This window comes from Artibeus jamaicensis, unplaced genomic scaffold (genome assembly GCF_021234435.1).
Source record: "Artibeus jamaicensis isolate MK-2021 breed Jamaican fruit bat unplaced genomic scaffold, CSHL_Jam_final contig_601, whole genome shotgun sequence".
Lineage (NCBI taxonomy): Eukaryota > Metazoa > Chordata > Mammalia > Chiroptera > Phyllostomidae > Artibeus > Artibeus jamaicensis.
In genome coordinates this window covers 1,290,143-1,313,051 of record NW_026521902.1, presented here as the reverse complement: position 1 = coordinate 1,313,051, position 22,909 = coordinate 1,290,143, and the positions used below count along the sequence as shown (strand labels likewise).

At 53.0% G+C, this 22,909-nt stretch overlaps 1 protein-coding gene across 3 annotated transcripts in view; it reads right to left on the bottom strand.

The window, feature by feature from the left end:
- Nucleotides 1-22,909, bottom strand: part of SORL1 (sortilin related receptor 1) — a 161,809-nt gene that overhangs the window by 49,191 nt on the left and 89,709 nt on the right. For all 3 annotated transcript variants that reach the window (XM_053670663.1, XM_037131699.2, XM_053670662.1), the window contains exons 19-26: nucleotides 21,618-21,709; nucleotides 19,961-20,207; nucleotides 19,155-19,293; nucleotides 11,990-12,163; nucleotides 10,447-10,560; nucleotides 6,630-6,752; nucleotides 6,091-6,210; nucleotides 3,152-3,277 (exon numbers count right to left, since the gene is read on the bottom strand). In XM_053670663.1, the coding sequence (XP_053526638.1) occupies nucleotides 3,152-3,277; nucleotides 6,091-6,210; nucleotides 6,630-6,752; nucleotides 10,447-10,560; nucleotides 11,990-12,163; nucleotides 19,155-19,293; nucleotides 19,961-20,207; nucleotides 21,618-21,709 (1,135 nt within the window). The remainder of the gene's footprint in view (nucleotides 1-3,151; nucleotides 3,278-6,090; nucleotides 6,211-6,629; nucleotides 6,753-10,446; nucleotides 10,561-11,989; nucleotides 12,164-19,154; nucleotides 19,294-19,960; nucleotides 20,208-21,617; nucleotides 21,710-22,909) is intronic.

Sequence of the window (22,909 nt, the reverse complement as noted above, 5' to 3'; positions counted from 1 at the left end):
GAGACGCAATCTGCCCGCACAGCGGAGAAAGGACGTGTGTGCAGTTTCGTCGCCACGACGCTGAGAGAGACTGACACCACCTGCGTGTCCACTAGTGGGGGCCCTGGTGTGAACCGTCACCCACGGGTGCCACACTGTGACAGACTGAAGAGACACTCTGTAAAAACGTGTCCTGGGGGCACAGCTCTGCGGAAACAAGGCACGAAAGAGCAGACACAGCACACTGCTCGTGGGAAGCTGAGCAAGAGCAGCAGCACACCTGACCTGCGGGTGAGCTCTGAACAGCCTGACAGGACAAGGTGTGGCAGCAGCTTCCTGCACAGGCCGAGTGGGGACTGGGCAGACGGGCAGGCAGCGTCTACTGTGTGACTGTTAATATTTTTTTCCATTTTGAACCATGTGAACATGTTATGTTGCCCCCTAAAAAACCTTAAGTGTGTGTGTGTATGTGTATATATATATATATATATATATATATATATATATACTTTTAAAAGTAAAGGCAAAGCTTCAATGAATGGGAAAAAACCACAAATCCTGATTATGAATACTGGCTTTTATAGCTCTCTTAAATAACTCACCATCTTGATGCTTTAGGAATTCTAAGCCAAAGCTGTTTTGGAGAAAGTCTGTCCCAGAAATGTTAAGAACAGGTTTCTCACTTGGCAAAGAATTCGTGCCTCTGGGTCGCCCTTTCTCCTCGGCAGAGAGTCACCGCCCGACCCGAGGCCAGCGTGGCTGCTGCAGACACAGCCCCCGTGGACCAACCAGGAGGCCAGGTAAGGTGAGGAAATGGGTTTTAATCCTATAAAAAATGATCATTCCTAATAATGTATTTGAAAGACATCAAACAGAAACAGCAAACGAGCAGCACAGTTGGAAGAAAATGTCACTCGGGGTAAAAAGAGTTCTCGGCTTTGGGATCAAGCACAGGGCCGCCTGTCGTCTGGACTCTGCACCTCTCCAGAGAGGACCTGGGCACCGAGTGAAGAGGATGCGGGCACCCAAACCAGCATGGCCCTGGGGTCCAGACCCCACCTTAGCTCACCCAAGGTCCTCAGCTCTGCACTTGTTTCTTGCCCGCCCCCCAGCCCCCATTTCCAGCGGGGAAGTCGAACCTCCAGACCTCCAGCTCCCTACGGAGCCACTGTGACCGGCTGCAAACCTCGCACGGAAAACAGCAGCAGTCGGCCAGGCCCGCGGGCCGGGCTGCAGCAGTCGGCCCGGAGTGCTTAGCAAACAACAGGCAGAGGTGGCAAGGGTTAAGAAAGAAAGTCTTTAAAAGTCTAAAGTTAAAAATCACATGAGACAACGCCTACTCATTAAACTTGTGAAAGCAATTAAAAAGATAAGATGTAATACCAAGGACGACTTGGGGAAACACACAGTGCACTACCAATGGAGATGTTGTTCACTATAATCACTTGGAAATAAAACTCAGAAACACTTAATGAGAATCAGAACCTACGACCCTGCAGTTGCATCTTAAAGACCGTGCCGCGGGAAGGCGCAGGCCCTCTGTGCCTATGGGTCCCCCTCCAGCCGACACGGCCAACCTCCGATAGCAAACCACAAGAGCAGGAGGGTGGGGCCCACCAGGGCCCTGGGGTGTCACAGGCTGTAGCTCCCACACAGTTTCTTGGCACCAACCCCAGCAGCACCAAGGGACGCCTATATCTCAGAGGAAAAATGAGCTTTGGTTTCCAAGGACACAGAGAGTTTTGCTGTGCACTAACAGTGTCAACAAAAGCCACCAGCAAGCCCACCCAGGGCGTGATGAGGCATGATGAAGTGAACTGAGTTACAGTCTCATAAAGTGAATATGCATCTGCCAGAAAACTGCTAATAGCAGACAAACACAGAGAGAGGAACCACCTTCACTAACACTGTGACAGGGAAGGACCGTGGTGTGTGACAAAACGGAGACAGTGACTGAGGTTCCACAGAAACCTGTGTGCCCTGTGGGGCAAAACAGGAAACACATACACTGGTCTCAGCCTCTGGTGACCAGCGCAGGCGCTTCAAGCCCTGGCAACTCCCAGGAAGGAGAGAGGGATGGAGACTGAGTGAATAATCAGTCACACCTACGTGATGAAGACTAAACACCCCAGCAGCACAGGCTTCAGAGAGCCTCCAGGTTGCAGATCAGGGGGAGGTGCCGGAGGGTGGTGCCCAGACAGGGCTCGGCAGCTCCTCACACTTTCCCCAGCACCTCTTCCGCCTGGGTGTTCATCTCTGTCCTTTATCACAGCCTCTTACAATAAACAGGAAAACCTAAGTGTTCCTCTGAGGTCTGTGAGCCGTTTTAGCAAATGACCCGACCCTGGGAGGGCGTGTGGGAGCCCAGACTCACAGCTGGGCCATCTGAGATGCCGGTGCACTCAGACTGGGGCTGGTGCCTGAGGCAGGGATGGGAGAACCTCCCAGGACTCAGGTCTGACCTGTAAGAGCTGGTGTTGTCTCCAGGAAAACAGTGGCACAGTTACACTAGGAGTGGCCTGCTGGTGTTACACAACTGCCTGGTGTGGAAAACACACACTTGATGGCCTGGAAGTGTCAGGAGTGTCCTACGTGCATTGAGAGCAGAGGAAAAACAGGAGGTGTTGCTACAGACACAGAGCAAGGGCGTAAGGACAGAAACCTGGTAAATATTTGTGTAAAAAAGCATTCCGCGTACTGTGTTTTTGTGTCAGCTATTTTGTGGTTAACTTCTATTGTGAAGGTGATTGACTACCTTGGAATTTGTTTTTAAACCAATTATACTGAAAAGGTTCTGGGTTGGTAAGCCGTTTTCCGTAAGCACCATGACCAGAAACCCTTGGTCGCAAAGCCTGCTGGTGTGTACGGGAGCTGCTGGCAGAACACTGGCAAGGGCTGCATTTGGCACCCTGGGTGCGCTAGCTGGTCTGCATTTGTTTCCTGCACAGCTGTCACAGGAAAGCAGAGCAGCCGACTGCCTGCCTGGGAATGGAGCCTGCAGTTGTCCTGTGGAACGCCACAGAGCTGTGCAGGGCCGGGGGAACGGAGAACGGGGCTAGGGGGGTGCACAGGAAGGCGGACACGATTGTCTTCCAGCCACCTCCTCCCCCCAGCAGCATGCACAAACAGGGGGGCAGCTCCAGCTGGGGCCGAATTCGGCACCTGCACTTACCGCAGCTGGTGGGATCCTCGTCGGAGCCGTCCTGGCAGTCCACGTCGCCGTCGCAGGCCCACCGCTGGGGGATGCAGTGCCCATTGTGGCACTGAAAGTTGGAGGCCTCACAGGTGTGGTAGATGGCTGCCCACAGAAGAGCAGAGAAGCTGTCAGTGCTGCCCCTCCTCGCTGACCCCCAACCATCAAGGAGCTGCCCCAACAGCTGGGCTGTGCTAGGGGACACAGTGGGCACTGCAGTTTATGCATTTCTCCTCGCCAGAACACAGGCACCTGGAGCCGGCCCTCCAGGCGGGGTGAGGCTGGGGGTCAAGGGGTTCACAAAGGGCGCACAAGCAGAGACATACAGGTTACAAAGTCGTTTACTTTCCACAACAAAAGTAACAATATTCCCCTTCTGCAGCTGAAAAATAGGCTTGGAGAGACCAGGCAGCTTGCCCATATTTACAAAGGTAATTATATAACAGCACCAGGGCCATCCAAGTCCAAAGCAGGCTCTGCTTCTGCTCCATGCTACCGTGCTACCAAGCCTCCTCACAGACATCACCTCCTGCCCCAGACTCTGCAGCCATGGGGAGGTGACAGCAGGTGTTCAGGAGACAGGGATGCAGACCTGGTCCAGACACTGTCTGCAGGGCTCGGCCTCATCGACATACCAATGTCTAAGGGCCCCTGCAAGCTCTAAAAGGCTGTGATTTTACGATTCTAATTAAACTACCCAATTTCAAATGTGGAAAACCTCACATCCAAAGCGCATTAAAGATCTGTCCAAAATCACAAAGCAAGCCTGGGAAGCTAGAACAGCCTGACCTTCTGGACAGCAAACAGCGCCATCTACCAGCAACAGCGCCACATGACGCCCAAACCACAGCAGGCAGTGAAGCACAGAGCTGCTGCCATACGCGAACAGCCTTACCACAAACCCGGGCTGAGGCTGCCTGGAAATCACTCAGAATTTTCTTGAGGCCTTGGTCAAAGACTTGGTCAGATGCATACTAGCTGCTTCAAAGCCGACCAACACTACTAAGCACCTTCTCTGTCAGGTTCCCCTCCCTCCGCTGAAACAGCTGTTTGTGCCCACAACCGAATGAAAGTCAGGACTGCCTTGTTCCGGGGCACAGAGTGACAACCGAGAAAGGGGCTCGCTGTTGGTTTCACGGCCTGGACAGGACAGCTGGCTGCTCAGCAGGAGGCAGCAAAACAAGCCAGGGCTGGGGCGCAAACTGCAGTCACGCTTTCGGTCAAAATGGCTCACCACAAGCAGCCCAAGGGTTGGGAAAACTTGTTTCCACAACACTCTACAATTCCAACTGAATTTGAGGCCATTTTTGCAGCAGGAGGAATACAAAGAACCGGAGTCTTCAAGCCCCCGCACAACAAGCGGCAGCCGGCCAGCCATGGTCTGTGCAGCTCTCTGAAGCCCGCAGCCATGCCGACAGCACACAGACCCATCTACATAAGGCCGCAGTGCTCCACAGACTTCAGCACTCGGAACCCGCGAAAGCTCTTTGGAAAACACTTGTCTTTGCCCTGGCTGGTGTGGCCCAGTGCACTGAGGGCCAGCCTGCAAAGGAAAGGGTGGAGGTTTGATTCCCAGTCAGGACACAGGCCTGGGTTGTGGGCCAGGTCCCCAGCAGGGGGCGCATGAGAGGCAACCACATACTGATGTTTCTCTCCCTTTCTTTCTCCCTCCCTTCTGCTCTCTAAAAATAAATAAAATTTTTTTAAAAGCTGTGAGATTTAATATATATAAAGTAAAATATTACTCAGTAACAAGAAAATGTGGCAGCACAGATAAAACTAGATGGAGGGTATTATGCTAAGTAAAGTCAGTCAGAGAAAGAGAAACACCATATGATTTCACTTATATTTGGAATCTAAAAGCAAAATTAAAAAAATAAAGCGAGACTCATGGGTCCAGAGGTCAGAGTGACAGCCCCAGAGGGGCAGGGGTGGGGTCTGGGTGAGAGGCACAAAGATTAAGCAGCACAAATCGGTGGTCAGAAAACAGTCACGGGATGGGCAGGCAGCACAGGCCGAGGTGGGCGCGGCAGTGCTGAGAGCCCTCGGCAGCACACCGAGGTCTCACCTGCACCCGAGTGCGGAGCACAGCAACACTGTAACTGAGAGGACAGTGCACTGTGAAACAGAGCCAAGTGGCCTGGCAGGAAAGCTGACCTGCCCTCACCACGAGGCAGCTAACCAGCCCTGCACATCCTTCCCTGCAGGGGGTTAAGCAGAACTGAGTGGCCATTTCCAGAGCAGGGTGCAGAGAATATTCACTCATTAGACAGTGAAATTTGCTTCAGTTCTCCACAAGTTCCCCAGCCCTGGGCTCTGCCCCACTCCCCCATAACAGATGTGAGACTCCGTCAGTTAGTCATAAAACACTGTGTGACCTGCATGGAGTGCCTGTCACCCCACAGGACAGCCAGAGCCTCACTGCACGGGTCCATGGCCAAGCCTTCCCGACAGTCCCGTGCTGTTTCATTTGTAATGGAATGCTACCCCACAGACACACAAGCACAGCACAGTCTTCCCTGTCTGGGGAACCCCTGACCCTCCGCTCCAAAACCCGAGGTCGTTGAGGGCCACTCAACACGTGGCCTGCAGACGAGGGGCCCATCTGTGGGCCGTTTCTTGTTGGTCCAGAAGCAACAAGCAGCTGAGCTATGACGTAAATCAGCTGGGTGCCCTTCGCTCAGGACACTGTCCGGTTCAGTGAACATTTCTCCATAGCCAGACTTCTCTGGGACAGAGCAGGACGCAGGTCTGCCCCTGGTCACCTGCTCACTGCACAGCGGCTCTCTGAGCAGCACAGCTCTGGCCAAGCACTAAGGCCCACTTCTCGGGGCCTGGACTCTGTGACCAGGAAGGGCCGCAGTGCCCACCAGCCCACAGACAGGTGCAAGCTCGGCAGAGAGCCCGGGAACACTGACCCGTGCAGTTGGCTTCATCGGACCAATCTCTGCAGTCGTTGTCCCCGTCGCACACCCAGGAGGAACGGACGCACAGCCCAGAGCTACAGCTGTACTCGTCACTGCGGCACTGGTGCGCTTCTGCGGGGACAGAACAGGCAGAGGCGTGAGGACGGCGTTCTCTGCCCAGACCTTTCCCTCTGGCACCCGAGCTCCTGGTGGTTACAGATGCTCTGTGATCCCTTCAGGCCGACTGCTCGATGCGGGAGTGGAAAGAGACCTGAACCGCCACTGGGGGTGGCTTCCAGCCACGCTCACTACTGGCTGCCGCTAGGGAAGGGAAGCCTTGCCCATGGATCTCAGCATACTTTCCAAATACCGTCATTTTCTACCCTGACTATCATGACGGAAAAGGAGGTTGGGAAGTGAGCTCTAGCTGTCCAGAGTATTCACAAGGAACAGCAGGCTCCTTGAGACAGAGCCTGTGGTTTCAGAGAAGGAGCCACCTTCTCTGGGCCTTGGTCCATCAGACGCTTGGCTTGGGGCAGCAGGTCCCTTACCACAGTGACTTTCATCGCTGTTGTCTCCACAGTCATCTTCAAGGTCGCACTTGTAGGAGAGAGGGATACAGGTCCCCGACTCCTGGCAGCGGAACTGTGTATCCAGGTCACAGACGGTTGTGGCTGATGTGGAGAGAGAGAGGGCACACTCACTAGCTGCAGTTAACTCTCCCGAACATGAACTTCCCACCGGAAAACCAGTTCAGCATGAGAAGGAAGCAGAGTTTAACTGTAGCAGCAGAGACAAAACCCAGGCTTATGAAGAAGAAACGGCACGAGAACGTGACATGTGCGGCCCAGGGAGGTGAGACCCGCCTCCCCATGGGTGGCTTGTCGTCGGAACAGGGCTGGGAAAAGCGGAAGGCGGCGTCTGGCGTGGGGGAGAGAGTGACGGGCTGCACTACCTCCTAAGCTGCCCTCAGACGGGAGGTGCCTTCCTGAAGTGGCAGACACACCTTCACCTGGAGGACCACCTTTAGGAAGGCCAGCTTCCCACACGAAGCTGCCTGCCCCCTGCCCCCGCCCCCCGATGACAGAGGTCAAAGGTGGTGTACAGGCAGGTTTCCTGCAGCAGAACTTGGCCTCGGCAGCCCATCAAGGCCGCGTTTCAAAGCCCGCTCTGCCTCTTCCTCCAGCAATGCACTTTGACCTCCCAGAGCCTCCACATGAAAAAGCGGAAAAGGTGGCCTGGCCAAGCGCACCCAGTGATAGCAGAAAGTCTTGACACACATCTCAATTCCAGCGCCTGCAGCTTGCGAACAACTCCGTGCCTCTGCTCCCTCTTCTGTTACATGAAGATGACGCCTACCCCATGGAATTACCATGAAGGTAAATGAGAAAGTAAGTCTGGGACCAGAGTCCATTAAATGGGATGGAAATGCAATGAGCCCAGACAGACTGAGCACAGAGTGGGAATGTCTCCCTCTTCTGCAGAGGCCACCTGGGCCTGAGCCCTGCCCCCTGGAACCAGAACCAGGCGAAGGAACCTGCGAGAAGGGCTCTGGGGAGGAAGGCCGCTCTCCAGAGCGGCAGGTGCAGCAGACACATGGAGACAGCCAGACCCTGGGCTGGGTCGGGGTGCAGGGGGGCGGGGGAGAGCCAGAGCAGCACCGCGGTCATACGTCCTCGGCACACGTCCTCGACAGCACACACTTGTGTTCCATTTCTTCTCTGTCACTGAGCTCATGGTGGGAGGTGGGAGATAAGTGCAAAGTGGCCAGCCTGCAGGGGATTCACATCAAAACCCCAAGCACCTCACGGCAACCCAACACAGGCGGCTGCTGAAGAGGGAGATGTGCTCACGACACAACCCTCACCTCCCTCTGCTGCAGGCCTCGTCTTCACTGGCAGGCAGGGGACAAGGTGCCTCATTTAACCTTCCAGACAGCAGTGACCCCCGTGCCTTCCCTGACCCATGCCCCACAGGACGGGGAAGCCCCATTCCACCTCCTCGGAGGGAGACACACGCACCGAGAAGTACCACAGTCTCAGTCCCCAGGCTCCAGGTTAACCTCTGTGGTCCCCCGACCCCCTCACCTCGGCCACATCTGTGGAGTCTGAACCTAAGCCACATGGAATTGCCAGAAAGCAAGTCTCAGGGTCCCGGAAAGGCCAATCCAAGCACACACTGACACCCGAGCAAGAGGGGGTGAGAGCCAGCTGCACGCTACACCCAGAGGGGCTCCAACCACGTGGGAACTGGGGGCCCAGTGCCGAGGTCACAGCTGGGTGGGGAGGGCAGCAGCCCCAGAAGATGCAGAAAGGTCTTTCTCTCAAAACAGACCCAACAAGACCCAAGCTTGTCATCTAGCAAAAACCACAGCCCAGAATCCCCAGCCATGGGACATGAGGTCAGCAAATTTATAGCCCTCTGCCTTCACCAAGCCTAATGACATCTGGGCAATTTTCTTGCAATATGTAAATCCTAAGAAATATCTCCTCTCCCACTCTGATAGGCAATAAACTCCTTTCAGAATCTGCCCCAAGGCAGTTAACCTTTATGAATGTTATTAAGGAGCTTTGGCTATTCTCCCACAAATATCAGACCTTCTGATAGGTAGAGAGAGTTTTGTTAGTGCCGATTTTTCAGAAATAAAACACACATACAAAGGCTAGCTCCCCAAATCTGCTATTCGGGAAGCTCTTGCCCTTTGGTATGAAAGGTATCCACTGAAGCCAATGGAAAACTCTTAAGAAAGGTCTGTTTGAAGGTCCAATAGGACAGAAGAGGCAGGACACAACAGGCAGAGTGGCTGTCTGCGTGCACAGGCATGGGGACCTGCACGGGCTCACAGGTGGCAGGCCACACAGCGTCCCCAGAGGCCCCCTTTCCTCTGTGCTTAGAACATAACAAATGAGCCTCTTGATGTCCAAAGGTGCAACACTGAAAAGAGAAGCCTTTGCCCTGGTTTCTGGCCTCCCATTTCTGGCAGCTCTGGTCTTTCTCCCCTGCAATTCATTCCACCTCCAGCTGATCCTTCCAAGGCAACACTTCAGCATGTCACATCAAATTCAAGGGTTCCTAATGGCGCTGCTGATTAAGTCCAGAGGGCCTTGTGGCTCCAGGCCCTGGGCCCTGACCCAGCTCCCCCCGCCCCAGTGATCCCACCAGGTTCTCAACGGCCCACACAGTCCAACTGCTGGGCTTTCGCACTGCTGCTCTTTGCCAAGAATCTTGTCCTTCCCCCTCTGCTTCGCTCACCTCCACAGCCACCTGACCCGAGTCTGACTCGGGTGACCTGGGATTCCCTGTCACAGCACTCACCATTCTCCTGTAAATGGCTACGCACTTTGATGGCTCCCCCTTCAGACTTTAAACTCTGGGTCCACTGTACTCACCAGTATATCCCAAAGCCCAGCACAGAGCCTGGAACGAAGGGGGTCCCACACGCCCTTGTTCAACGTGCTACCAACTAAAAGGTCCCAGGCCATCGGAGCTACTGAAAACCACCTCAAGAGCCACATGCGCCTCCAAACCCTGTGGACAGAGTCATGTGCTGCAGCAGGTGGGCCTGAGAAACGTACAGGCCCCAGTTGCCACTCGTGCCAGACATGTGGATGTCCCCACGCTCTGGACCCAACCAGGCTCCACCCGAGGCACAACAGCCTCTGTGGAGCCTGGCACACCTTGGTGGGGGGCGCACAGCTCCATCCCTGCTCCCCTCTCTGGACTGATGGATCAAGGACTGGCCCCGGTCACCGCCCAGGCCACCAGCTTTCTGACAGTGACAGGGCCACAGTGAGAGCCAGGCCTACTGACGCCCATGTCAGCTCCCTCCCAGCCATGTGAGGCTCATGTGCAAATCTCCTACAAGGATGTAGTTAACCAATATACACACGGGTTTGTTTTCAAATAGTAATCTCCATCCAGCTGGGGGTGGGAATGTGTTTCCTCTGTTCTCCAAACACACCTATCGGCTCACCCAGGCACTGCCAAGCACGAGGGCCCAGCCAGCACCCAGACCAGTGATTTTCAAATGACATGCAGCAAAAATTTCCAGACCTTGCAGTCCCGACCACTGAGTCAGGCACACAGACCTCTTTTCCCTTAAGACTGTCAAATAAAAGAGTGACAACAGCCCCCACAACAACGGCCGTTCAGTATGAATGAATCAAAACTATACCTATTTTTGTCAGAGTGGCTAAAAACATCATTTTTGCTGTGCCACAGAATTTTAGTGATTAGTCTGTGTGTGCTGGGAGGTGAAAAAGGCCGAAAATCACAGCCATGGACTGCCGCCCCCTCCCAGGAGCTGGCCGGCCTCCTGAGCAGCAGGGAACGCTGTTTACTCGCAAACAGGGAGCGAAGGGCACTCACGGCAGCTCCTCTCATCGCTCATGTCCCCGCAGTCGTTGTCCGAATCGCACTGCCAGATGCTGCTGATGCAGTTGCCGTTGCTGCAGCGGTACTGGCTGCGGAGGCAGGTGCTCTCTGGAGACCAGGGCAGGCGGGGGGGAAGCGAAACCAGTGTTACTCTCACTGACAGACCACAAGATTTTCTATCTTGAGCTTCCATTCCTCTTCCTCCATTAACCTGCCTGAGGTGATACAGAGGAAGAGGGCAGCCTCGGCCACACAGCAGGGGGATGGGGCTCCGACTGGCCCCTCCTTCCCTCTCCCAGTTAAAATCAAAGGCAAGCGAGGCTGCATTTAGAGGTGGTTGCAATGACGCCGGCTGGCCCAGTAGGTAGACACTCCACGTGCCAGCGTCAGCAAGCCCTCAGCACACAGGAAAGGGCGTCTGCGCCTGCACGGCACCCGCTCCAGTGGTTACCGTGTCTGTGGCTACCGGTGCGACAGGTAGTTATGTGTGCTCTTCCACACTCCATTTCTCAACCGATTGGCTATGGAGACTTTCTTTACACACCCAAAGGTTTGTTCCTGCCCTGTGACTTCTTAAAAACAGGCAGCTGCAGCCGCTCACACAGAAGAAACGCCCTGCTTGGTAAAGGTCAAGAACGCGTGAGGACAGGCCTCCTGTTTGGGAAACCAAAGGCCTTTCACGGGGAATCTAGAAAAGCTTCCTTTCCCCTTCTTTTGAAATTTAGTGTTAAGTCTGTTTCTTTCCAAATACTGTCAAAATGACGCACAGAGCCCGAAAGACAGTTTCCTGTGTCTAAAAGGGAAGGCGCTGCTCACATTTCTAAGGGAGACTCTCAGGTGGCGGCAGGTGCACCGCTGCCATGACCAGGGGGCTGTGTGAGCAGGCGGGTCACGGCCACCACACGGGCAGGGCCTGGACGGTGAGGAGGAGTGGGACTCGCCTCACTTGAAAGAGGCCAGAGGCTGGGACTGGGAGGCAGTGAGGGTATAAATCAGGAAAGAAAAGATTAAACGGCTTTTCAGAGGAAGTTTGTAACAGAAGAGTACGATGCAGCTGCTATAGGCGACTGGTCACAGCTTGGAAACACAGACGCAAAGCTCTTTCTAACACTGGCCTCAGAGAGCAGGGTGTTTCAGGCAGAGGGGAGGCGAGGCTGCGAGGAGGCACGGCCGGCCCTGCTCCCAGCCCAGTAGGTCCAAGTTACAGGAAGCGGCAGGGCTGTGGTGTGGGGCACAGGCGAGGAGAGGCGGTGGCAGAAGCAGACAAGGAAGGCAGCCTCTAAGCAAAGCCCGTATCACTCGACATTAAACCGAAAACACAAGCCATCGTTTTCACATAAACAGCTTAGGGCTGTTCTAAATGAAAGCCAAAAGCCGCAGGCCTAGAACTGGAACCAGGTGAGTGTGAGTGCCCAGCGATTTCCTTTTTCCCGTGGGCACTGTCCGTGAACTCAGAAAGATCAGGGAACAGAGGGCCCTGGGAGAGGAGAGGAAAACAGGAGAGGAAAAAGAAAAGGCAAAAAGAAAAGGGACGCACCTTCTTTGACGCAGGTGTTGTTCCTCAGCTCATAGCCCCGAGGGCACTCGCACCTCAGGTCGCCAGAGGGCAGGACAGTGCTGGACAGACCCTCGGGACACCGGCAGCTCCTGCGCTGGTCGGCCCTGGGCAGGCACAGCAGGCTGCACGGCTGGGGCACACAGGCGTTGCTTCCTGCGGAGAGAGCACAGGCGACAGCACTGCCTTAACACACCGAGGGCAGCTAAGGAAGGCCTGGGCCCCACGCACTGCCTCAGTGTACAGATGTCGCAACTTGAAGCTCGGAGAGAAAGGTGATGTGGCACGTGCTGGGGCACCTACTGTGCCCACCACCTCTGCTCAGAGCCCTCAGGAAGACTCCTGACCCATGAAACCTCAGCAAGATCAGCGTTCCCCAGAGCCATGCAGGGAATTTAGCACCGGGAGGCTGAAGGGCACCTCACCACCGGGGAGCTGAGGCTGGGAGAGGTCGCACTGTGGGTGGTGCAGGACAAGCCAAACCCAGTGCCAGTCAAAGCTGCGCAGAAACGATCTCCGAGCACGCTGGGGAGAGTGAGGAGGCAGAGCAGGCTGGGCAGGGCAGGACCACAGCAGGGACCCAGGTGGCTGGAAGGTACACGGCTTTGCCATCCCAGCTCCAGTCCCCAGAGGCTCATCCAGTGTCCACCCCTGGGCTCCTTACTGTCTCCCTTCGTCCCTTCCATACCACATTTCACTTGAGTTAGCTTGAGTGGGCTTCTGCTCCTTACAACCCCAGACCCCTCATTTAGAGCATACGCCTGAGCAACAGCCAGGAATGACAGAAACCCAGGACCCCCCCCCCCTCGCTTCCTTTGTGCCCGAGTGCGACTGTTGAACCGGCCACAGGACTCATCAGGCGTGTGGCCACGCGGTGCACCCAGACAAAGACGAGCTGGTGTGCGCCTGCCGCACAACTTCCAACCTCTTCTCTGCTCCGCTTTCCACAGAGGACGCCCGACAGGGGCCGTGAAACCCCTTGCCGTGCTCTGGACAGAAAACCTTTGTCAGCGACTGATGGCAGACAAGGAATGCTCCTGCCTCCAACCTCTTTCTGCAAAGGAAGGAGGGCACATAAGCAACATGACAGCCACACAGATTGTGGAATGTCTCTTCTTCCTCTTGTGTGTGACTACTCATCATGAAAAAGAGAAAGATGAATGTGAAACTCCTGATAAAGCTCAGCTGACGGAGACCGGCCGCCCCATGCTGGCTCAGGGACAGAAAGGCCCACCAGAACCCCGTTCCTCCAGCCAAGGCTTCGCCGCCCGGCCGGCAGCAAAAAGACAGAACGCAGCAGAGACAGCCGGCACCGAAAAGCAGGACAGCACACTTAGCAGCGCTGCTGTGGGGGCGCCAGGTCAGCATCCAACTGGCATAACAAACGTGAACACCACATACGACAGCAAGTTCTCATGTCAAGGCCCACAGAGGACACCACTAAACAAACAGGACACACACACCCACTGAGGGAAGTCCACGTGGAGAAACATTTGGAAGGGTTTCCCTAATAACAATCCTAGAGCACAGGTGGCACACACGAGGCCCATGGGCTGAATCCGGCCCAGCACCTTGGTTCTACCCGGCAGCAGCGCCAAGCTCCTTGCCCCTAGTTAAGGAGCAGTTACATTTACACAGTCCTAAAATCACACTTGGCCCTTTGAAGGCAACCATGAAACTGATGTAGCCCCTGGTGAAAATGAGTTTGACATCCCTACCCTAGAGGTTGGAAGCGCCACAGGCAAGTCACCAGCTGCCTGTGGCCGAAGCGGCAGGCCCGGTGGAGGCTGCTCCGTCCCACAGGCGGCAGCTGCCCTTCAGCGTGGGGACAGGGGCCTTGGGCTACAGGAGGGCACATGCAGCTGCCATTGAGGGACAACAGTGTCACAGGGATCTGGGACACTTTCTCTGTATTCCAAGGACAACATATATTCAACAGGAATAGAACCTTTAGAAAATACTCACAGGATACTTTCACAAAGGTAGCATCTATAAAATAATGTTACTCGTATTTTCACACACAGAACGAATGCTCCTAACCAAACAAGCAAGAGCCAAAAGTACAGAACCTAGATGGGGTGCAGCCATTTAGGAGACTGGTGTAGAAAGAGATCCAGAAAACTAGTCAGAGGGGCAAGTGTCCAGGGCAAACCCCAAACCATGCTGACCAAGGCAGTCACACCAAGAGACAGCAGGGCAGGGGTGTGAAGGCCGGGTCCAGTCTACAGTGCAGCCACCAGAAGGCGTCCAAGGCAGCACGGGACAGCACCGCTGGAGAAGTCCACAAGGCGCCCCAGGAAATGGCCACCTGACCCTGACCCTGACCCAGCACACACCAGTCCGCGTGGGGGAGGTGGCAGTGGGAAGAGCATCGTTCCCACATGAAGAGTGTCCCTTGGAAGACCAAGCATGCAGCTCTGTGACGTCTTGTCACAAGCAGAGCACTTTCAGATACCCTCTTGGGAAGTCCCTCCAGAAGGTGGCAGAATGGAAGGCCTCCTCTCCCGGGTGCCTGTGGTCCGTGCCCCACCCACGGGCGGCTCAGGCACCAGAGGGGCTCTGCTGCAGGCGTGGGAGCCCCTGCTCCCCACAGAAGGGGACACACGCACGAGGCAGTGGCTGCTTTCAGAGATTCGCAGGCATCCCCACACTTGGGCTCAGAGAAAGGAGGGGACGGGGGGGGCTGAGAAATCCCCACTCTTCCCGGGACCCCTTTGAAGCCTCCCTGCCTGTGGCCAACACCACCTTTTGCCTCAACCCTCTCCTTTCTTTTTTCTTCGTTTTCTCTATTTCTATTGCTGATGCTATTACAGGTCCCTGTTTTCTCCCCTTCCCCCCACTCCTCCCAGCCCCTGCCCCCCTTGCCTCTGGCCGTCACCCCAGTGCTGCGTCCACAGGCCATGATTACACATCCTTTGGGTGACCTTGCCCCTCCTTTCATCCAGGGCCCCCTGCCATCTGCCGGCCATCAGCCTGTTCGCTGTGTCCAGGCCTCTGTTTCTATTTTGTTTTCCATGAGTTTATTCTGTTTGTCGGATTTCACATGAGTGAGATCACGTGATATTTTTCTTTCTCTGACTGGCTTATTTCACTTACATAATATTCTCCAGGTCCACCCATGCTATCGCAAAGGGTAACAGTCCCTTCTTTTTTTACAGCCATGTACTATTCCGTTGTGTAAACGTATCAGTTTTTTGATCCGCTCATTTACTGATGGGCACTTGGGCGGTTTCCAGGCCCTGGCTATTGTGAATGACGCTGTCATGTACATAGGGGTGCGTGTATTCTTTCAAGTTGGTGTTTAGGGGTTCTTATAATATGTGTTCCCAGAACTGGGATCACTGGGTCACAAGGCAGCTGCATTTTCAACTTTCTGAGGAAACACCACACTACATGCATACAAGGCCGGCTTTTCCCAGCCAGGACTCGGGGGCAGGTCAGCTAATGCCCAGTCACTCAGGCCCCTGCCTGCACCTGCCTCAGCTGCCAGCCGCCTGTGAGGCTGGTCTCATCACTGAAAGAGCCTCCGGTGGGATTGGAAGGATGGGGCTCCCGGACCTCCCAGGAGGCGGGGAGGTGCATTCAGAATTTAGGGAAGCCGGAGGTGTGCTTCCCGCCCCAGAGCCACCCATCTGAGTCTTCCCTGGATTTTTTCTAGACCTCAGCAGGGTGGGCAGAGCCCCACTGAGTCAAGCAGGTGGGTCTGCCAGAAGCTGAGAGAGGGTTTTTATCTGACTTCCTGTGAGGGAGGGACTCCAGTCAGGGTCCTGAGGAAGTGGGGGAAATGGCCCTGCTCCAACCCTGTCACTGAGCCGCCCTGGGTCCGCCCTGACCTCTATGCCCCAGCCTGCTCTGCTGACTCCTGGGCAGGGCCAGAGAGCCACAGGGTGAGGAAAGGGGACACCGGAGGGGGGTGGTGGGCAATGGCTTTTCCTCAGGCTGATGCCACTAGGAGGGGTTGCTCCGCCCAAGAAGGATGGCGGCTCTGGGATCGGAGGATGACTCCGTACAGGAGGATGACTGTACGGAGGCTGTTCATCGGACGACGAACATGACTTCATCAGAGCATGACCCGGAGGCTGTTCCCCCGGGGCCGCTTCCCAAAGCCACAAACACCACATTCTCATCAGGCAACCCCACTGGAGATATTTGAAAGCGCGTGCTCACTGCAGGCTCCGAAGAGCACCAAGAGCATCATCAATTAAAGGTGTCAACAGCCTCACAAAGTAAGCTACTTAAAGAAAAAAGCACTCTTTATGAAGAATAAATTCTAGTAACACTACTCACGAATCAGGCAGGTATAATGACAAAAAAAGGACAAAAGCTGTTTCAAAGCAAATATCCCCAATCAACAAATGTTTCAAGAGAACTAAGTTCTGTCAGAGAGGAGAACCATTCAACACCGAGCACTTCCACCTCACGGGGCCCCCAGGGCACTGCTGTTACAGACGGCAGGGTGCAGAGCTGAGGGCTCCGCTGCAGTCGAGCTCTGCAGCCAGCAAGACTGTGGTTCAAAACGTAAGTCATAACACCATTAAAGTCCTAGAGGAGAACATTGGCAAGAAAATCTCAGATATTTCACGCAGCAACTTCTTTACTGATATGTCCCCTAGAGCAAGGAATGTAAAGGAAAGAATAAACAAATGGGATCTCATCAAAATAAAAAGCTTCTGCGTGGCTAAAGAAAACAGTATTAAATTAGCAAGACAACCAACTGTATGGGAAAACATATTTGCCAATGATACCTCAGACAAAGGTTTAATCTCTAAAATATACAAAGAACTTACACGACTCCACTCTAAGAAGACACCCAACCCAATTAGAAAATGGGAAAAGGACTTGAACAGACACTTCTCCAAGGAGGACATACAGAACATTCAGAGACACATGAAGAGATGCTCAATATCGTTAGCTATCAGAGAGATGCAAATTAAAACCACAATGAGATACCACTTTACACCAGTCAGGATGGCTATCATAAACAAAGCAACAAACAACAAATGTTGGAGGGGTTGTGGGGAAACGGGGTCCTTAGTTCACTGTTGGTGGGAGTGCAGACTGGTACAACCATTATGGAAAACAGTATGGATTTTTCTCAGAAAAATAAAAATCGACCTGCCTTTTGACCCAGCAATTCCACTGCTAGGATTATATCCTAAGAATCCTAAAACATCAATATCAAAGAACCTATGCACCACAATGTTCATAGCAGCACAATTTACAATAGCTAAGAGTTGGAAGCAACCTAGGTGCCCATCAGTAAATGAATGGATCCAAAAATTGTGGTACATATACACAATGGAATTCTATGCTGCAGAGAGAAAGAAGGAGCTACTACCCTTTGCAACAACATGGATGGAACTGGAAAGCATTATGCTGAGTGAAATAGGCCAGGTGCTGAAAGACAAATACCATATGATCTCACCTTTAACAGGAAGCTAAACAACAAAACAAACAAGTAAGCAGAAAAAAAAAAAACCCAAAAAACAAAGACACTGAAACAGAGAACAAGGGGATAGTGACCAGAGGGGAGAAGGAAGGGAAGTTAAGGGGAAAAAGGGGGAGGGATTTGGAGGAACAAATAGGAAGGACACAGGGACGAGAACTAAGGGGGGGGGAGGAAATGGGAGGGAGGTGGGGAGCAAGGGGCAGGGGAGGCTGGGATGGGAAAAATAGACAAAAAACTGTACTTGAAAAATAACTAAATAAAATTTTAAAAAAAATAAAAAAAATAAAAAACCGCTTACGAAATGTGCGACATAGAACAGTCACTACTCCTCTGGACGGGGTGACAACCCAGAGGAGCAGTGACAACTCACTCAGCTTGCCAGCAAGGAGGATCAGTGAGGGTGGGGGTCAGCCACCAAAGGCCCTGAGATTTCAGCCACTGGAGCTGAGGTGCAAGATTCCCTTCTCTCTCCCTATTTTAAAACAGGCACCTCCTCTGAGAATGTGACTTCTCCATTTAGCTGGAACAAAACTCAGCTCCGAAACTAGACGGGGGCCTCTGGGAAAACACACTCATAGCTAAGATCATATTTCCTCATCTGTAAACCATAGCTCCTAACACCAGCCCTGCCCATCCACAGGTCAGCTATGAAGACTCAACAGTAATATTGACTTACGGGTTCAAGAACACACTTTTCTAAGGGTGTTTTCATATCTTCACTCATCCCACAAGGCTAACAATGATATCTATAACCGTGTTATTTCCCTTTGTCCATTTTTCCTTAGCATACAGGGCCAGCCAAAACCCAGAAAACAACGCCTGCCTTCTAATTTGAAACAGGAAACCCAGGAGAGTCAGCAGACCCAGGACACTATTCAATCCTCCTGAGATGAAGAGGGCACTTCTTGAAAGGACTGTTCTTCTGGGAGTGCCCCGAGGTCTCTCCTGCAGCACAGACAGGGTGGTTAGGAGATGAACAAAGGCGAAGTGACTAAAAAGGCCTTCCACGGGACAGTCTCAGGCTCTAGGACCGAGAGTCAAAGCCTCACAGAGCTCCAGGAGCCTCCACCAACGGTCTTGAAGAAAGCTACTGTCCACACCCACTGCAATCCTTCCCTTCCCTTTTCATGCCTTCTTCTTTCAATACATGTGTATCAAGCATCTACTAAGTGCTAGACACTGGTAAAATCATTGAGAAAAAAAGACAATCTTCTTCTCCATGGGGTTCAAAGTTTTACAGTGAGGACAAAAAATTAAGTCACACACCTAGCATTACAAGGGAGGTACATGCTCATCAGAGCAACCAGGCTCAAGACAGCACTCCAGCCAGGAAGCGGCAGCTGCCTGCACACCCAGCAGGGCAAGGCTCCGAGTGAGGGTGCCCAACACGGACCACGCACATGCTGGGGCTCGCCAGCTGCAACAGAAGGCGCGTCGCCCATCGGGAAGGGGGCAAACGCAAGAGGAGGGAGTAATTACCTACCAATCACCCACACTCCAGGCAGGCAAAACATGCTGTCTTCTAGCCGTTTGTGTATCATTACAGAGAAATTACCATGTCATTAGGAAGAAGCTAACTAATGTGCATGTTGTCATGACAAAGACGCAGGCTGCCAGGGCCTGCCTGCGCGATTGCCCACTCCCAGCCCCTTTCTGGAGGTCAGCACGGTAGAGAACAAGAAAGAGACGCTGCCTTACCCGTTGTCTTCCCTTTGTAGAAGATCTTCATGTCCATCAGCCCCGTGAGCTGGCCGGCCAGGAGGGTCACATGTGACCCACTGTGTTTGGAAGCTCGGAATATGCTGAGCTGTGACCAGTCATCCCAGTAGATTTCATTCTAAAAATGAAGATCTTTCTCTTTAGTCCAGCTCTTCAGTCCTTTATTCTGAACCCCCAGGAAGAACCAGAGTTCCGCTATGCAGTGGGCCCCCAGAAGGCACTGTCTGAATGGTCAGCCCCAGCAAGACTCCACTTAAATGCAAGAGTCATTCATTTTATCCAAATCTCACCCAATATCTGCAGTGATGGAACTACCCCAAAGAAACTATCTGATAAGTGTTCACGCTGGACCATGAGCCCAACCACCCAGTTTGAAATCTGCTTCTCAGTGTTGGGAGGAGCATTTTGCTCTCTGGCATCCGAGTGGAAATGGCCAGCGACACCGAGGTACAGGACTCATCTGAAGCCACCAGGGAATGAAGGGAGCAAACCTCACAAGGGACACACACAAGGAGTCAAAACAAACCCACAGCGTGTAGGGGCAAATTGGGAACTTCACGCGAAATAACCTTTGACCTTTGAAACGTGAACAGGAGGTGCCCTGGATTCTCTCTTCTAGCTTCCTTCCTCATGGGCTGAAGGAAACTGCCTCAAATTCAGTAAGGAGCTACTCTCTAGAAGTCAAACAAGCTGATATGCAAAAGCCCAGAGAGAGCAGGACCCTCACCTCAGCACACTCTTCGCCCATGCCAAAAGAGTGCTGTGTGCTGGCTGCCGAGTCCTACCTTAAACACCGCGATGGCATAGGGGTGTGGGAGGTTGTCCAGGATAACCGAGCGCTGCTGGCCACTCAGAGTGACTCGTTCAATGCAGTCCAGGTAGGCATCTGTCCAGTAGATCCACTGGTCATCCACGGTGATACCGTTGGGCCATTTCACATCCTCTGACACAAGACAATGGACAGCAGAACCATCCATGTTGCTCCGATAAATGCCAGGCTTCAGGTCTCCCCAGTCGGTCCAGAACATCACCCTGGTGGAGACAAGAAAGCACCCCCTTCCCACCAGAACTAGGGGACAGGAGCAGAAGCCCCACAGAGACAGAAGCCCCTCCAGAAGCACCAGCTGTGATTTCAGTGCAGACGTTCTATTGGATAAGCAATCACTATAATACGCAATCACAGTACTTAGAGCCATTTAATTCCTCAACCCAAAAGCTCCTTCACTGGAATTTATCTGCAGATGTAGTCAAGTGAGGCAAAGATAACATACAAAGATGGTCATCACAGCAAAGATTGTTTGTACTAGCAAAAATATGTACTTTTAAATAAAATATATGTATATTTGTGTATATGTATATATGTTAACCTACAGAAAAAGTGATACATTATGGTACATATAAAAGACTATTATGAAGCCTAAAACGCACATGTGTTTCTATGAAACTATCTTCAAAACATATTAAGTTTTTTAATATGCTTAGACTAGTACATATCTTATCACTCTACTTGGCACACAGGTGTATGTGTCTGGGTGTTATAAAGATGTATGCTTGTATGTGGGTTAAAAAAAAATCTGCATGAGACACATGAAACTTTTAAGCCCTGGGAAATGTGAAGTGAAGAGTTAATAGTGAGAAAGGAGGAAACAAATATTGTTCATTGCATAAACTTATGTTTGCTTTTAATATCTTAAATCAAGTACATGCATTACATTCAGAAATTTGTGTTATTATTAAAAATAGATCTAATCCTCAAATATAAATGCTATAAGAAACAGCAGCCCTGGCTGGTATAGCTCAGTGGATTGAGAGCTGCCTGCAAACCAGAGAGTCACTAGTTCAATTCCCAGTCAGGGCACATGCCTAAGTTGCGGGCCAGGTCCCCAGCAGGGGGTGCACATGAGGCAACCACACATTGATGTTTCTCTCCTTCTCTCCCTCCCTTCCCCTCTCTCTAAAAATAAAGAAAGAAAAGAAGAGAAAGGGTAGAAAGGCTACCCCGGAATTTCCCTTTCAGCTATGTTTCCTAAGTTAATAAAGTAATAAAGCACTTCTGCAACCCAAAGTACACGTGGGTTGCTAGGAAACCTACACGTGCTGGAGGGCAGGGTGAGATGAGAGGAACTAGATGCTTGCACCACGCCAGGAAGTCCGGATACAGAACCTTCCCAACACCCAATCAGGCCTAACATGTCTACAAAGTAACTTTTAATACTGTGTTTTGTTGGAGAAAACCCCCGCGGATGTGAGCCATCTGGATGCCTCGAGAGTCCGATGCCAATGAAAAGTCACCTGACAGAGACCATGGTCTCAAGGCTCAGTCAACAGAAAATTTCAACCACAGTCCTGAGAAACAGAGCTTCTGTCCAGCAGTTTGCATTCCTCGAGGACCTGGCTGCTGCAGCTTTTGGCACTCACTGACTTCCACTGGGCGACACTTACCCATCCTGGGGCAGGAGGGCCAGAGCCCTGGGCCGATCGAGCACAGAGGAGTTGATGATCGTGAGTCGGAAGTCACCATCTGGATGGGCCACCTGACCAGAAAAGAGCCAAGACGGACCTGAACTCCTTCAAAGTCTCCTCTTGGCTCCTGCCTACAGACGTGCCCCCAACGGATCAGAACTCTGCCCCTTTTCCGGTCAGTAGGACTTGTTCGTTCCTCGGGCTGACATGCCCACCTGCACGTAGTCTGACAGAGGCTCAGCACCACCTGTGCCCCAGTTCCCGGGTGTGAGGGCTGCACACACAAAGCACCAGATGTGCTTCCTTCCTTGATCCTGCCGTGATCCTCCGCCACGCCCCAGTCCCCAACAGACCACCTGTCCACAGAACACATGCTCAGGGTCACAGCCTTGCAATCAGGCATCTCCAGTCCTGGCCCACGTCACCTTCCTCCATCTCAGTTCCTACAACTACAGTGAGACATGTCTTCTTGTGCTTCTCTCAGCCTGTCTGTTCCTGCCATACGCGCCCCGGGCCTGTCCTCTGCTCTCTAATCAAATCCTGCCTTTCCTCCCAAACTCCCGTCCAGGCCTTCCTCCTCTGCCCCACCTTGGTCGGTGAGCATCTGTAGTTTTGCACCATTCAGCACAAGCAGCACTGAGTTGGGCACTGGCCAGAGCACAGGCCCTACCTACATGGTGAGAGAGAGGAGAGACCCAGAGCGTGCTCAGTGTGAGCCCAGCACTGTGCACCTCCCTGCATTCGCTCCTTCCACCGGCCCTGGGACATGGGCATGACCCTGCTCTTAGTCAGGGGTCAGTTCAGGTGTCACACCTTCAAGATGCCTCCCTGCCTACCATTTCCAACTCAGTCCCACAGCACCCTCGCAGGGTCAGTCACCCTGCCCTGGCTGATGTTCTCTGCAGCACTTACCACCAACAGAACTGACCGGCTTATTTCTTCATCATTTTGCTTCTCCACTAGAGTCTATTGTCTATCAGAATCCATGTGCCTTGCCTACTGGGTATTGTCACGTCATACTGCTGTGCCTGGCACATGTCACACCCCCAAGAAGCACCTGTGACATGACATCATCTTACAGATGAACTAATGCCCAAGTCCCAGAGCTACTGGAATGAAGACTGAGCCCAGGCCTGTCTCTCCCATCTGGGGCTTGTCCTGACATGTCACCTGGCTTTCTGTGTCTACCTGCTTCTCCTGGGTGCCCCCACAGCCCCCATGCCAGCCCTGAAGAGAACTGGTGGCGAGTGCCGTGGCAGGGTCCCAGGCCA